The sequence below is a fragment of the Desmodus rotundus genome, chromosome 1 (genome assembly GCF_022682495.2).
Source record: "Desmodus rotundus isolate HL8 chromosome 1, HLdesRot8A.1, whole genome shotgun sequence".
NCBI classification, from domain to species: Eukaryota; Metazoa; Chordata; class Mammalia; order Chiroptera; family Phyllostomidae; genus Desmodus; species Desmodus rotundus.
Genome location: NC_071387.1, coordinates 28754057 through 28768655, shown reverse-complemented (window position 1 = coordinate 28768655; position 14599 = coordinate 28754057). Strand labels below are relative to the sequence as shown.

The 14599-nt window shown below is 56.3% G+C and overlaps 2 protein-coding genes across 4 annotated transcripts in view; both read right to left on the bottom strand.

Moving 5' to 3' along the window:
* The window catches only part of CORO2A (coronin 2A), a 46801-nt gene extending 37672 nt beyond the window's left edge, over positions 1-9129 (bottom strand). Inside the window, exon 1 of one of the 2 annotated variants that reach the window (XM_024560168.4) lies at positions 8953-9129. The gene's annotated coding sequence lies outside the window, so the exon portion shown is untranslated. The remainder of the gene's footprint in view (positions 1-8952) is intronic. The other variant, XM_045195144.2, reaches the window with a different exon arrangement.
* Positions 9130-12276: 3147 nt separating this feature from the next.
* TBC1D2 (TBC1 domain family member 2) overlaps positions 12277-14599 on the bottom strand; it is a 46552-nt gene continuing 44229 nt past the window's right edge. For both annotated transcript variants that reach the window (XM_024560182.3, XM_045195143.2), the window contains one exon: positions 12277-14367. In XM_024560182.3, coding sequence (XP_024415950.2) covers positions 14160-14367 — 208 coding nt within the window. In that variant the 3' untranslated portion in view covers positions 12277-14159. The remainder of the gene's footprint in view (positions 14368-14599) is intronic.

Below are 14599 nucleotides of genomic sequence, written 5' to 3'. Positions count from 1 at the left end.
AGCCTCCTGACTCAGCCGGGGCTGCAGACTCTGCAGCATCATGTTCTCATCTCCAGGGGGAGATTCAAGAAAGGAACCACGCTCTGAAATCTGGAACTCAGCACAGAAAAGCACACCGGGAGAGCCACTTCTAGCTGCGTGACCTCAGACAAGTCCTCAGCCTCGCCAGCCTCCGTGTGCCTGTGTACAAGGACCATCTTATCTTCAAAAGCCTCCTGGCCTTGACCTCACCATCCCCTCCCCTCGCCACACCCCACACCTTGTCATCATGCAAAAATGTTCCACCTGCTCCCAAAGTCACTAATTCAAGCACCCTGTTGCTGACCATGCCCCCCCCCTCCAGCTGCTTGCCAGATGTGAGCAGCCCTTTGTCAGCACCCCCGATGGGTCAAGGAAAACAGGTTCAACCCAAAAAGAGAGCCCTGGACCACAGACCACTCTCCAGGATCATACAACCCACGGCCCATCTCGCCTCTCCTGTTTCGCCTTGCCAGGGATCAGAGCAACACTCAGTACTTTTCGTTCTTCAAAAGCCCACTGCCTCCAGCCTCAGGGCTTTTGCATGGGTTGTCTCCCTTGCCCGGCGCGCTCCCCACCCCACTCCCACCTGGCCATTCCCTACTCACTTTTCCAATCTGAGCTCAAATCCTTCCCTTAAGCAGCCTCCCGCAGTGACCCCAGACAAGGTCCATTACTCTGCATGCTGTCACGCCCTCTCTTTCATCCAGTACCTGCCCAGGTTTTGTGGGACTGCAGGGTTACTGCCCGTATCTCCTGCGGTCGGGGAGCCCACGAGGCCAGCGCCCATGTCTGCTTCGCTCTGCTCTGTATCCCCAGCACCGGGCCGCACTTCACACGCAGAAAGCAATCAATACGTGAACAAAGGTACCATTCAAAACATTAAATTAAAAAATAACTTCAAGGAATGAATGAGCGGGCTAGTCTGGGCGAGGTTCTAGGAATGTCTGTGTGGGGCAGGTACCTGTGGTCTCTCTCCAGGGTGGGCCACAGGCCAAGCTCCTCCTGGTAATGGTCATACCGAGGATGAGGCTGATGACCCAGCCAACAAGCTCTCCAAGCTCCTTCCTGTCCATTACCTCCCAGCCCTCCTCCGGGCCTGCCCACTACTCACAGCTCTGGGCACTGAATGACCAGTCCACGGGGGCATTTCTGAACTGGCATATGGTTTACTCTGCGGTGTGGGCATTTTCTTCTTCCCAAGGGCCAGAACCCAGGAGCCTTTTCTTTGTGGGGTTGGATGAGGACAAAGTGGTGGAATCTAGTTACAGCAGGGTTCAAATCCCAGTTTTACCTCTTGCTGGCTGTGTGACCCTGCAAAAGTCACCTAACCTCTCTGGGCTCCTGTTTCCTCATCTGTACAAACAGGACAAGAATGTCCAGCCAGAGGCTGCAGTAAGGATTAAATGAGTAAAAGCACACGAAGGGCCTAGTCTAGTGTGGGGCCTGCCATGTGTCGTCTCTAACTGATTTCAAGACACAGTTTTTAATATTTTAACATCTCTGAAACTGAAATGCGACTCATAATCAGAGCCCGTCTGCCATTTTTTTCTTTCTCGATGGGTTAGAAAATAATGGCAATTCCCACAGACCACGCACCCCGCTGCCGAGGAAAGACAGCGGTAGCCTAGTTTCTTTACTTCCTTTGCGAAGAGGCAGGAAGGTCTGTGGAGGCCCCGGGTCCAAAGCCAAGGGCGCACATAGTGGAGGGAAAGGGGTCTGCTGGGGTCTGGTGTGATGGTGTGGAAGCCTGAATCTGTCCCACGGTCCTCATCCCACTCGGGGGGCGGCTGGAACTCCAGCAGGACCCTCATCTGCCTGGCTCTGACCCCACGCTCCTGGTGACGTAGCCTGCAGTCCCTGGCTTTGGGGGCAGTCTGGTCACAGTGCTAACTGCGTGTCAGCCACCACCTAAAACCCCCTGTTTGTCCCAAGAGGAGAGTCCTGGTACCTACCCAGAGACCTCTCCTCCAGGGCGACCCATGTATCAAGCCACCCGGACTCTGCTCTCAACTGTTCTGGAAGGCCAGTACTGGGGGGGTCGTCCAGACCTCACCCAAGTCCTAGTGCCGTGGTGCCTCCTTAGACCCTCCAGCCTGGTGACGCCAGCCTGGCCAGATTATTATCCACATTATTATTATATTGTACCGCATATCCCACACAGCCAAGTTGTATAGAAATACAATGTCTATCACATAGAAGCATTTCAAAATAAAGAGAAGCCAAGCCCTGGTGTAACTCAGTGGGTTGGGCATCATCCCACAAACTGAAAGGTCACTGGTTCGATTCCCCATCAGGGCACATGCCTGGGTTGGGGGCCTGGTGCCTGGTTGGGTGCGTGTGAGAGGCAACCAATCGATGTTTCTCTCACACATTGATGTTTCTCTCCCTTTCTTTCTCCCTCCCTTCCCCTTTCTCTAAATCTAAATAAATAAAATCTTTAAATAAAAGAAAATCCTGCCATCTAGTAATAACCAGTTTGATGTGTCTGAATATTTCTGTATTATTTGCATATCTGTAGATACATTTTTCCCCCATTTTCAAACTAGGTTCATTCCCATGCTCTCTGCTTTGCTTGTCTAGTTAACACAACATTGCAGACCTCTCTCCACAGGTGACCTCATGGTGCTCCCCCACCCTCCATCTCTTCACCGGGCAGGTCCTTGAGGCCTGACCAGAGCGCCCAGCCCCACCAGGATGCAGGGCTTTTGGCCTGAAAGGCCTCTGGGCTGACTTGTCCCCCCTCTCTCAGGGCTGGGCCGTGATTAGGTCACGGCTGCCACACCCTGGCACGGAAGTCCTCCTGAGCTCTTACATCAAGGGGTGTGTGGTAAACGGTGGCTGGCTGTCTCCATGGGATTTGACTGTAGGCCTCTCAGAACAGAGCCCACATTCTCCCAGACCAGAGGCTGGCCTGGGATTCCCTAACTCCCAGGGGCTCCAGACATCACAAAAAACAGCAGTGAACAGGTGCCTGGCATTTCATAGCTTATAAAGCATTTCCATACTCTATCCACTTGTGAGGCTCACAACCACCCTGTACATTAGGCAAAGCAGGTAGCTGTTATCACCACTTTACAGATGGAAAGACTGAGGCTCAGAGAGGTGGGGCGATTTACTAAATGGCCTCTCTGCTTTCCTCCCCTTCAGAGTCTGGTCAACTCCAAATCGCACTAACAACCTGGCTCAGGCACCACCTCTTCCAGGGAGCCCTCAGGTACCACCTCCTCCAGGGAGCCTTCCCACCCCTCACCCCACCCCAGGCTGGGCGCCCCTGAAGGCAAGGATGGACCTGGCTTATTTCCACATCCATGCTCCCCAAGCACAGAAGACCCTCAGTAGAGGGCTGCCGGGGTGAAGACCGTTACGATTACTAAGGCGGGACACAGCACCCCCACTTCACGGATGAGCACAAGGGCGCAGGACTTGCCTGCAGAGCACGTCAGCGGCCAGCTCGGGCCTCCCTCCTCAGAGATGTGGCCCCTTTCATTCCTCTCTGTCCCTTGTTGTGGGCAGTCTTGGACTCCCAGGCACTGCCAGGGGTCGTTTCTGGCTTCTCTTGCACTGATTGGGCTCCACCTGGTCCAGCCAGGTGTGAAGGGGTGTCATGGGAGGGGCTCTGGCTAGGGCAGGCTCAGCCCCCTAGCCTGGGCCACCCCCCCCCCCGGGTAGCGTTAGGAATGGCAACAGTAGCCGGCCATCCGCTGAACAGCTCCACACACCACACCCAGTGCGAGCACTTTCTGTCTACCTCTCACTTCATCCTGCGGTGGGCGCCATGACGATGCCACTTCTTGGGGGCAGCGGCGGTGGGGAAAGACCCCAGCCCAAGGCTCCCGCGGTGGCTGAGCTGGGCCTGGCAGCAGGCAGCCCCAGGAGTGTGCAGGCCCAAGAGCCAGACACAAATGTACAGTCAGAGTACAAGAGACAACTCCTCCCAGGAGGTCTGCAGGCTTGTTTTGGCAAAGCCTCAAAGTCTCCCTCCCCACCACTGGCCGCCTCCCACCCCTGGAATGACACTTGGACCCAGGGAATGCTGCAGGCCCTGGCAGTCCCCAAGAACCCCCTGTGGACAGGGTCACGCCACCTGCCAGCTCCCTGCCAGCTCTGGGCTCAAGGCCAGGCTGGAAGCAGCTGTCACATCAACCCCGCACAGGTTCTCAGCTCCCTATTTCTTCCTGTTAGAGTAAGACCTCACGTGGCTTCTCGCAGCCGGCTGAAAGAGTTTGAGCAAGGCCCTGCCTCACACTGGGCTTCAGTTTCCCGGTCTGTGAAACCTGGGGGGAGTGGAAGGCGGGGTGGGCAGAAGGGGTTGTCTCAATGGAACCCAGAGGCCCTGGCACTGCGGGGTTTGCCTGTAGGCAGCCTGGCACAGCGATCCAGGCTCTGAACACTGGAGCCCGATGACAGGGGTTCAGATACAGGGCCCTGGGCAAGCTGCTCCTCCTCTCTGGGCCTCAGTGTCCTCGTTTGTAAAATGGGGTTGAGCGTAGAAAACAGACTGAAAGTAAATACACCAAAATCTTTAAATGGATTGTCAGAGATGAGAAGGGAAGATGTGGGTAGTTATTTTCTGTGTTTTTCCTGTCTTTTTCTAAACTCTCCATTATCAAGGATTTCTAATAGAAAAAGCAAATATACTTCTTTGTAATAAACTTATTAAGATACAATTTACATGCAATATAATATACCATTAAAATGGGAGTAATAATAAGTAACAGTATCGATCCTATAGATTGCTTTGAGGATTGAATGGGTTAATGTACGTATGTAAAACCTTACAGGGTACCTGGAGCATAAGAAATACTATTGTTTGCTAAATCAATAAGCCAAAGAGCAGCCTGGCTCCCTCCTCACCCTCCTGCTTACCTGGGCTGGACCTCCCGTCTCACCACAGCACCACAGTCAGAGTGCCCCCTCCCCTTCCCACGGTCACTGCCCGGCCCGACCCCATCACCCTAGGCCTGGACGCTCCCACAGTCTCCCGTCTGACCCCCAGAGGAGCTGCACCCACAGTCAGACCGGGCCTGGCCCCTGACCCCTGACCTGTGGCTCCCCCGGCCCTGGACTAAAGCCCTGGCTCCTGTGTGAGACAGTGTTTCAGCCAGTTCTCTGTACCTTTGTGTTCTTCACTGAAAAAGAGGAATAGAAACAGTCTCTCCCTCACGAACTTACAGGATCCCATAACGCCTGGGCGGGACGCACAGTCTGACTCAGGGCCTCTCTCACCCGTCCCCTCTTCCCTCTCCCGCCGTCACTGCCCTAGCCTGCTCTTCCTTGGACGGGCCTGCACGGTCCTATCTCAGGGCTTTTGCACCAGCTGTTCCATCCACCCTTCCAGCATCTTGGGACCACGGCCCTTCCCCCAGAAATCAGCCCTGCTCACTCCTTCACCTCCTCCCAGCCTTTACCCCAAAGTCCCACCCCCCCTGGTTAAAACTGCAGCGCCCTCCCTTCCACCCCCAGAAACGCAACAGAAAAACAACCCTAGTTAATTCGCTGCATCTCAGTTATCACCATCTGTTTTACTTAGTTTTTCCTTCTTTTTTTCATTAGATTGTAAGATCATTCACAACAGGGTTTTTTTTGTCTTTTTTTTTTCTACTCTCAAGAACCCTCCCCCACAGAAAACACCTAGCACAATGTTGGTGCTTAATAAATGGATGGTTGAATGACTAAATGAACAATGCAGAGAGCTGAGGGCAGACTCAGGCAGGTGGTGAGTACTCTGCCCTTTAATTATGTCTTTTTCCGTTCAGGCTAAACCAAATAGAATTGCTATTTCTTGTGAGTCAAAAGCAGCCAGATATTGGCCATTTCACGGAATTTAACCTAACATGTTTCCCACGGCAACCTGCAGGCCCTGGGGGAGCCACCTCCAGGCCTAGCACACAGGAAGTGCCCAATAAGTGTTAGTTCCCAGAAATGAAGTCGCCTGCTCCTGGCCCTTCACGCTAGGTGTGATTGCAAAGCACCCCCTGCCCATCTCAAGGAGGCAAGGCACAGACTGTAGACTTAATAAATAGAGGACCTGCTGAATTATTTTCTGCTCCTCCTGAAAAATCTCTGTCCCCAATTTCCGGTAAAGAACATAAACATAGAAACACCTTATGCTCTGAAATAACCAGGTTCTGGCCAAACAAAGTCCCTTCCCAGGGAAAGAGGGCTAGCTGCCTGCCTCCAGGGGGATTTATCTGATGATGGTGGAGAGAGGTGGGAACATTCTTTCGTATCTCTGTAAATTAATGTTACTGTAAATTAACCACTCTTTCCAATAAAGGCTTCAGTTAAAAGAGATTTAAGTATAGAACATGGGTTATCAGAGCTGAAAAAACCCAGCAATCACTGAATCTGCCCCATTTCACAGACCAGGAAGTAAGGTAAAGAAAGGGGGAGGGCTTGGCCTCAGGCCAGAGTGGAGGGGAGGCAGACTTCACCCTGGAACCTGCGCCTGCTGACTTCAGTCCTGGGGCCTTTCCGCCTCACTCAGGCTCCTGTGCCGGTGTCACACTCACCTCCCCTCTCCGCAGCGACTTCCTTATGGGGAAGTCCTCAAAGCAGAAAGCTAGGGGCAAAGGGTAATTCAGATCATTTTCATGGACTTCTGTAATAAGCTGTCAGCTTGTCCTGCAAAATTAACCCCCCCCCCCGGAGAATCCCAATAGCCTTGTCAGCATAGAAGTTTACACTTTTACACTTATTTTTGCTAATTTTATAGGAATAAATACAGACAGCTTTCATTTGCTAAATGGTAGGTGTTTACAAACACACACACACACATACACACACACACACACACACACACACTCTGGTCTTGGAACCAGGATCCCTGGGCTTGGTTTCTGGTTTGCCTTGTGACCGACCCTAGGCAGGTCACATCCCCTTTGGAGATAGGGGATGCTTATCTGCAAAATGATGGGGTTGGATGAGATGATTTCTTAAGATCCCTGTCAGCTTGGACATTTGTAGTACCATGGTGCATTTTAAAATTAGCATGAGATGACTTTTTTTTTTTAATCCTCACCTGAGGATATGTTTACTGATTTTAGAGAGAGAGGAAGGAGGAGAGAGAGAGAAAAAAAAAATCGATGTGAGAAACATCGATTGGTTGCACCCCAATTGGGAATCAAACCTGCAGTCTAGGTATGTGCCCTGACTGAGAATCGAACCTGCAACTTTTTGGTGCATAGGATGATGCTCCAACCATGTGAAACACCCCGCCAGGGCGGGATGAGTTTTTGATAATCAGAATCTGTCATGCTCCTAAACCGGGACAAAATGGCTTGGACCAGCCAGGCAGGAAACGGGGCCCAGATTACACACATGTAGCGATGACAGGAGACTTAGGATGCATGTAAGCCTGTGCATCAGAGCTACACGCAGCGACGGAACATATACTTAGTCTGCTTTTATGAGGGGCTAATAACATTCATTTGTGCTCTAGCTCCAAGTCCTGGGCAGCTCCACCATGGCCAGAAGGCAAGGTCATGGCCATTTTACTTCAGCCCTTAGAATCACAGACTTGAGGTTGAAGGTAGCTCACCCAGCCTCTGCTCACATACCTCTGCTGACACACAGCTCACCACCTGCCCAGGTGGCCCCTACTTTCTCTTGGCTGTAAGAAAGCTCCTGGAAGAGGAGCAGGTTATGAAGGGGACAAGAGAGACCAGAGGGCCCAAACTTGGTTCTCAGAAACTATGCCTCAATCAGGGCAGGCAATGGAAGGTGGGGAAGAAGGCCAGTCAGCAGGAAGGCCTGGCAAAGGGCTCCTCTGGCTCCTCTCGCTCCAGACCTCTAGGGCAGCTGCTAACCCGAAGGTGCACAGGAAGTGCAGGGGCCTGTTCTGGTGCTAGCCCTGGTGGGCTCCAAACAAGCCCCAGGCTGAGTCTTGCCTTTGCTCTCTTTGGCTCCGGCTAGAGAAACAGTGCTGGGCCCAGGGCCGTTTTGTCTTGGAGGTGAGAAGATCCGAGGGACAGATGATGGCCCCTGGGTGGGGGAGGAGGGGTCAGATGTTGTCTGTGCCAGGAGCAGCCCGTGAGATCCCCATCGTAAGGTATGTGCCATGGGTAGAAAGGCCTTCCAGAGGGAATCTTTCCGAGGGGCTGGACCAGATACCAGAGGTCTTTACTCAGAGAGCAGCATCAAGCCACAGTGCTTCAGACTGTGCTCTGTCTCAGATCCACCCTCCACCCCCACTCACAGCTCTCCTAGCACTGTTGGGCCTCTGGGTCCACGCTTTGACGTGAGCCAGTCCTATCACATCCGCCTGGGACATAGAGCTGCGTGCCAGCACCTGAGCATATTTAAGGGACTTCCCCTATCATTCCCTGAAGCCAGGTGCATGCAGGCAAGTCTGCGACCGAGGACCCCACCACCTCCAACCTAGGGATTCCCTAGCCCCAGACGGAGAAGCTGACTTGGCCGGCAGACTCTGACCGCCCCACCTTGGATGCCCAGGCCGGCTCAAAAGGGACCTAGGGGTGTTCCCACCTCCTGTTTTTCATACGGAGGGGGAGAGTCCCAACACGGGTCCAGCGGAGCACTCAGGCCACAAGGGGGCCTGTCTGGGCCGGCTGGCCACACCCAGGGTGAGCGGCCCTCACTGCGGGTGAGAGGGGTGGGCGGTGCAGACAGTGCCCATCCGGGCCCTAGCCGTCCGGAGCCTGAACCTTGGGGCGGCCCCTCCTCATGGACCAGTGAGGAAGGGGCCACCATTGCTCTCTCTATCCCGATGGGGAAACTGAGGCCTGGAGAGGAGCAGTGCTTTGTGCAAGGTCACGCGGAGGGGCTGGAAGCCAGGTCCCCCGCGCCCCGCCAGGACCCCGCGGCGCGCCCTGACCCAGCATCCCTCCCGGGGTGCTGCAGCGGAGAGACGCAGCACACACACAGCGCGCAGACCAGGAAGGCATGGCTGGCAGCGCAGGGCCGCCCTACCTTGATGACGGCCGCGCAGGTGGCGGTGGCGTCCGGATCCGGCTCTGAGCTCCTCGCCGCCCGAGGAGTCCCCGCGCCCAGAGCCACCGCCTCCTCCCCCCGCAGCCTTGCGGGCGGGGCCAGTGGGCGGGGCAGGAGCCCGACAGAAGCCCCGCCCGCGCACCCCGCGGGGGCACCCCTCCTTCCCCACTCTCCTGACTGCGCTCCTGGCCCTCAGGGGCTGGTCTCGGGGCGTGCACACACGAACAGAACAGGCGCGCACACGCCGCAGTGATTGGGGCGGGCTCCCCGGAGACCAGGCTGAGGCTGGGGACAGTCAGACCCGTCTGACTTCGCGTCCCGCCAGTCGCTCGCAGCGTGGCACGGACAAGGGACTCGACCTCCCGGAGCCTCCGTTTTCCCCCTGGTGAAATGAAAACAGTAATCGCGTCGGCTTCAGAGAGCTATTTGAGAATTAGAGGAGATCATCTAATTTACTCGCTCGGTAAAGGGAGAGCGCAGAGCCCGCCACAGAAGCGCTAGGTAAACTCGCCCTGGAGCAAAAGCGCGAGCAGCGCCGCCCCAGTGTCGGAAGGACACTCCCTGCCTTCTCGGGGTAGCCAGGAGGGGGCGCTGCTAGCAGTCCTGGCAGGCTTGGGGTCCTAAGTACCCTAAGAATCTAGAGATGTGGAGGCCCCGCCTTTGAATAACCACCTAAAGCTTACGGAACCAGGCGCTGTCCTATGCACTTTAAATGCATTACCTCACACAAGCCTACGAAGTTACGCTATTACCCACTTACTTTACATATCAGGAAGCTGAGAACACAGCTATAATTCAACACTAGGCAACGTGGCTCCCAAGCCCAAGTCCAAGCTGATATCCACTCCTCCTCTCCTGAGAGAAGCTCCTTGTTTTGTTCAGTGTTGTATCTCCAGGGCCTAGAACAATGCCTGCAACATAGTAGGCACGCAGCATATGTTGAGTGAGTGACAGCACATACTATGTCCTATCACATGTATTCTTTCATTTAATCCTGATAACTCCTTTATTTGGCCACTAGGATTACCCCCACTTTACAGATAAGAGGAAAATCGAGGCTTAGAGTCGCTAAGTACTTGGGGGCTCTTGTTTATCTCCTTAGAAAGAACAGCCAGGGCCAAAGCCTGCAACTCGGTGTTCCCAGGGCCAGTCGATAGGCTCCCTGCCTGCCACCCAGCGCCCAGCCCCTCGGTGTGGCCTGCCAAGCCTCAGCTCTGCGGCCCTGACCCAGGACTCCTAGAGCTGGCCTGCTCAGTAGCCCAACTGAATGCACACTTCGGTATCAGCACGAGAGTTGGGTATTTGATGTTCCAAAGAAGCACATGGAAAATCAGAATGCTGTGGGAGTTCCTTATAGTTATGGTCCAGTATTACCTTTATTTTTAATTACACCTGGGGGGTGGGCACCATAGCCTTTTGAAGGCTAAAGCATCTGAATGTCTGAATTCAGCTGGGGCTCAGACATATCTCTAGTGCATCCTCCCACCCCCTTGCACGCTCACACCTCTGTGCCTTTGCTCGCACTTTCTCTTCCACCAGGAATTCTCTTGCCGCATCACCTCCCACTGCCTAAACCTACTCATCGTTCCTTCCAGGCTTGGCACCAGCACCCCTGCCTCCCCAGATGCTCTGTGGATATGCCCTCCCAGCCTTGCTTTTGCATCATCCCACCCCATGCCATGGAGGTAGGTGGCTGGGGCTGTGTTGGGAGAAAGCTGGTTTGACAGGGACCTCTGGGGCCTGTGGGCGTGTGGACCGACAGGGAGGCCATTGGAGGGGTCTGTAATGGGAACTCTTCTTGGAGATGCTGTGTGTATGGAGGGGGGGCATTCCTCACTTTCCTGCCCTTCCCCTCCCCCTAACCCTGGTCCATTTAAGGAAGGCTATTCCCTGACCATTGTCTGCGTTGTACACGTGGGGATACTGAGGCCAGAGTGGAGGTGACTTTCCCAGGGCCCCCTAGCTAGAAAGCCACATGACAGGTCTGGCTCCAAAGTTGGGCCCATTTGTCAGTACCTTGTACTGGGCCATACTGCTGATCCGGAGGGGCCAGGGAATCAACACCTTTCTTCCCTAGGCGGCCTGCTTTGTTTAATCAGCCATGGAAAGGACCAGAAGGTGTATATGTATGAGAGGCAAGTTCTCCACCTACTGCCCAGTGTGGAGCTCTCTGCACCACACGGTCCCCATGGGAGATTGAACGGAAACAGGGGCTGCAGCTCCTGGGAGGTGAGGTTCTGAGTGTGGGGGAGTAGCCCTCAACATGGGTGGTCTGTGGTGGGGGGCTCCTAAAGTGCCCTCCAGGCCTTTCTGCCTGCTTTGAGGAATCCCTGTATTCTTGGGGATTTCGGCCCAGGGAGGTCCCCTGGGTAACTCCTTCCACCTCCCCTGTAGAATGGAGTGCGGACCTGAGCGGGCTAGGGGTCTAACGCCTGCAGAGGGATGCTTTGAGCAAGAGGTCCCTTCCCCCGGGGTAGGAAGGTGGGGCTGTGAGGGATCAGATCCTCCAGTCCTGGAAGGCAGCAGCCCCTGGGGATGGGGGCGACAGCTGCCATGCAGGGCCGGGAACCTGACACCAGCAGTAGGCCCCCAAATCCTCCAGGGGGAGCAGGGGGAGGGTGGGCAGTCTCTCTAGGAGCAGTGGCAGCAGCCCTAGACCTGTCAGGACTGACTCCAACCCCACCTGTCCCTGCTACAGCCGGCTGGCTGGTGGAGCAGGTGGTTCTTCCTCCCCTTCTCCCCTCCTTGGGCCAACCCTGCAGGCCCACACGGACCACGCAGGAGGGCCAGGCCCGCCCTTTCCCCTGGGTCCTCTGAGGTGTTCTCGGTTCCATACAAGGGGAGGTGAGCAGGGAGGAGCCCTCCCTGGTTTTGCACTTAGGGACTTTAGATATGAGCATGGGTTAAACTTCCCATGGCTGTGGGACTTTGGGCAAGTGGGCCAGCCTGAGCCTTTCGCCCCTCATCTGTAAACCCGGCTTGGCCTGCAGTGAGCGTGGGCTCCAGGACAGGCAGGTCTCATTACTGGCTCTGGCTCCCGTCCATCCACCTGCAGGGCCGGAGGAGGCCCCATCCGTCAGTCCTCATCGTACTGTGGGGGCCGTAATGCCCGTGCCCCACAGCAGGCTCCACAGCAGGCTCCGAGTGGGGCCCAGCACCAGTATTTTTAAAAAGCTGCTTAGGTGATTCTGTGTAGCCAGGTAGGGACAGGTCAATTTACATTACACAGGGCTGGGTCGACTGTGAAGCCTCACCCCTTCCCCTGTGCGGGGAGGCGGGGAGAGGGCGGGGGGGGGAGGGAGGGCATAGGCACCCAGCTCTGGGCAGAGCCTCTCCTCTGCCCCGGTGGGGGGGGTATGTGGAGGGGGAAGGGAGACTGTGGAGGAGAGGGAAAGAAAAGTGGGAGACAGGGAAGATGAGGGAGGCAGGAGAGGGAGAGAGGGAGAGATGGGCCAGGGCTGGAGGGGAAGCTGAGGGGAGGAAGAAGGAAGAGGTGGGAGTGGGCACGGAGGGAGGACAGAAGAGCTGGGTGCCATTTATCTGGGAGCCTCTGTCTGATCTGGGATTGTTTATTTTTTGCAGGGGAAGGAATTTGGTTTTCAAGGCTAGAGTCTGAGGGACCAGCTGGCCCCAGAGTCTCTGGGAGCCTTGGGCCTTCTGCCAGCCTCTTTTGCGTGAAAGGGCCACTCTGCCTGTGGCTGCACCGCACTGTGCCAGGCACCAGGCTCAGCACCAGCGCCGTCTCCTTGTCTCCCAGTGACGGCCCTTAGGCTTACTGCTCCGTCTGCCGGGGGCACAGCCAGGACCCTCCAGCCCAGCCTCACACAGCCATCACGCCCCACAGATACAGTACAGTGATGAAAGGGCCTCAGCGCATAAGGAAGCACAGTAAAAATGAGAAAAGCCATCAGGCCCCTGTGGGGAATCTGTGGGAAACCTGGCGGCCTGGAGCCCCCGTGAATGTGGTAGGAAAGGAACCAGGGCGTCCCCTCCCCAGGGCTGTGCAGGGGTGCAAGTGGGGGAACTGGGAGCTGGGTGTGCCAACCCAGGTACACACCTGTGGGTGACAGAGGGCCTGCCTCTGGTCCCCAGTGGTGGGCGTGGCCTCCCCCACACCCTCCCGGCTCTACACGAGAGCCTTAGAGCAGAGCTAGGTTTCCATTGGAAAACTCTGCACCCCCAGCCCTTCCTACCAAAGACCGCCAACCTCAGTCATGGGTTTCGCCGAGAAATGAGCTGCCACAGTCATTGGGTGGCCTTGACTTCCGGCCTGGAGGGGGGTGGCAGAAGCCTCTGTCTGCTGAGGAGGGGCCTGGACCAGCCCAGAACAGAAACGGAGTTCCAGAGAGCCCTGACGTGGGGACAGGCTGCAGCCGTCCCTCTCACTGCCTTTTCCTCACCTCCCAACCACCCATTTTTGGAGAAGAGGTGACTCTTCTTGCCCTGGCCTATGAGGCTGGTGGTGGGAGACCAGGGGGACAACGGATCCTGGGCTCTCTGCCCACACTCCACACCACATTCCTCTTGGTGGTGGGCAGGGGTTTCCTTGGGACCCCCGCCCCCACCCACATGGGTTGTGAGCAGAAAGGAGGGCGCAGGTGCGAGGCTCAGGAACAGGCTGCGGTAGCTGGGAGCTGGGCCTGAAACACGGGCCCACCCGGCACCAGAGAGGTGCTGTTGCCCGAGAAGACATAAGCCCTACCTGCACTGGGCCCCAGCTCCTCAGGGGCCCGGACGGGCACTGGCCCTGCAGACTCGTCCACAGGAACAGCGGCCAGGGATGTCCCTGGCCGGGAAGGCCCTAGTGGCAGACTCACCCAGGAACAGGTGGTTACTGAGAACCGTGTGAGTTCTGAAGCTTGTGAACTGTTCCTCATATTTACACGGTTGTACACATATAAACTTAGGGAAAGGTCTGGGCCCTCCCCAGAGACAGTGCTCTGGTCTGCACGCAGAGTGCTCTGAGGCGGGAGTGAGGAGGGCAGCACCCCAGGTGCGCACACATGGGGAGACAACCGACCAGCAGACAGGGTCCGGTGGGAAGGCTGGCGCCCAGAGAGGGGAGGGGCTTGCCCAGCATCGCCCGGTGATGGGGCTCAGGGGGCTGGACCCCTCCTCCTGGACTGTCCTCCTGCAGGCCTGCCCGTCAAGTGTGAGAAAGGGCTTTGGGGAGCACAAGTGGCCAGTCAGGCCTCCCCATCCCCCTCGTCCTCGCTGGTGCAACCCTCGGGCATCACTGGGTCCAGGGACGCCCGGGTCTCCAAGTACTCGGCCTTGAGCTGCTCCAGCTCCCGCAGCTCGACCTCCAGCCGCTCCCGGTGCGCCGTCCGCAGCTGCTGCAGCTGCCTCATGGGGAAGGGGTTCATGTCGTTGAAGGCGATGTTCATCAGCTTCCTGGTGGGGAGAGCTCAGTCAGCCTCGGGCACCGCACCCCACGGTGCCTGTATGAACCGTGCCTTCCCAGGCAGGCGGCCACGTCCCCTGGCCTCTGCCCCTGGGGAGCTCACCTTCCAGGGAGGAAATGGTGAAGGAGACAACTTCCACCCAAAGCCATACGTATTGAGGCAGGAGGGAGCTCAGGGCTACGGGAGCTGTAACCCACTAAGGAAAGGTTGGTCAGAGAAGG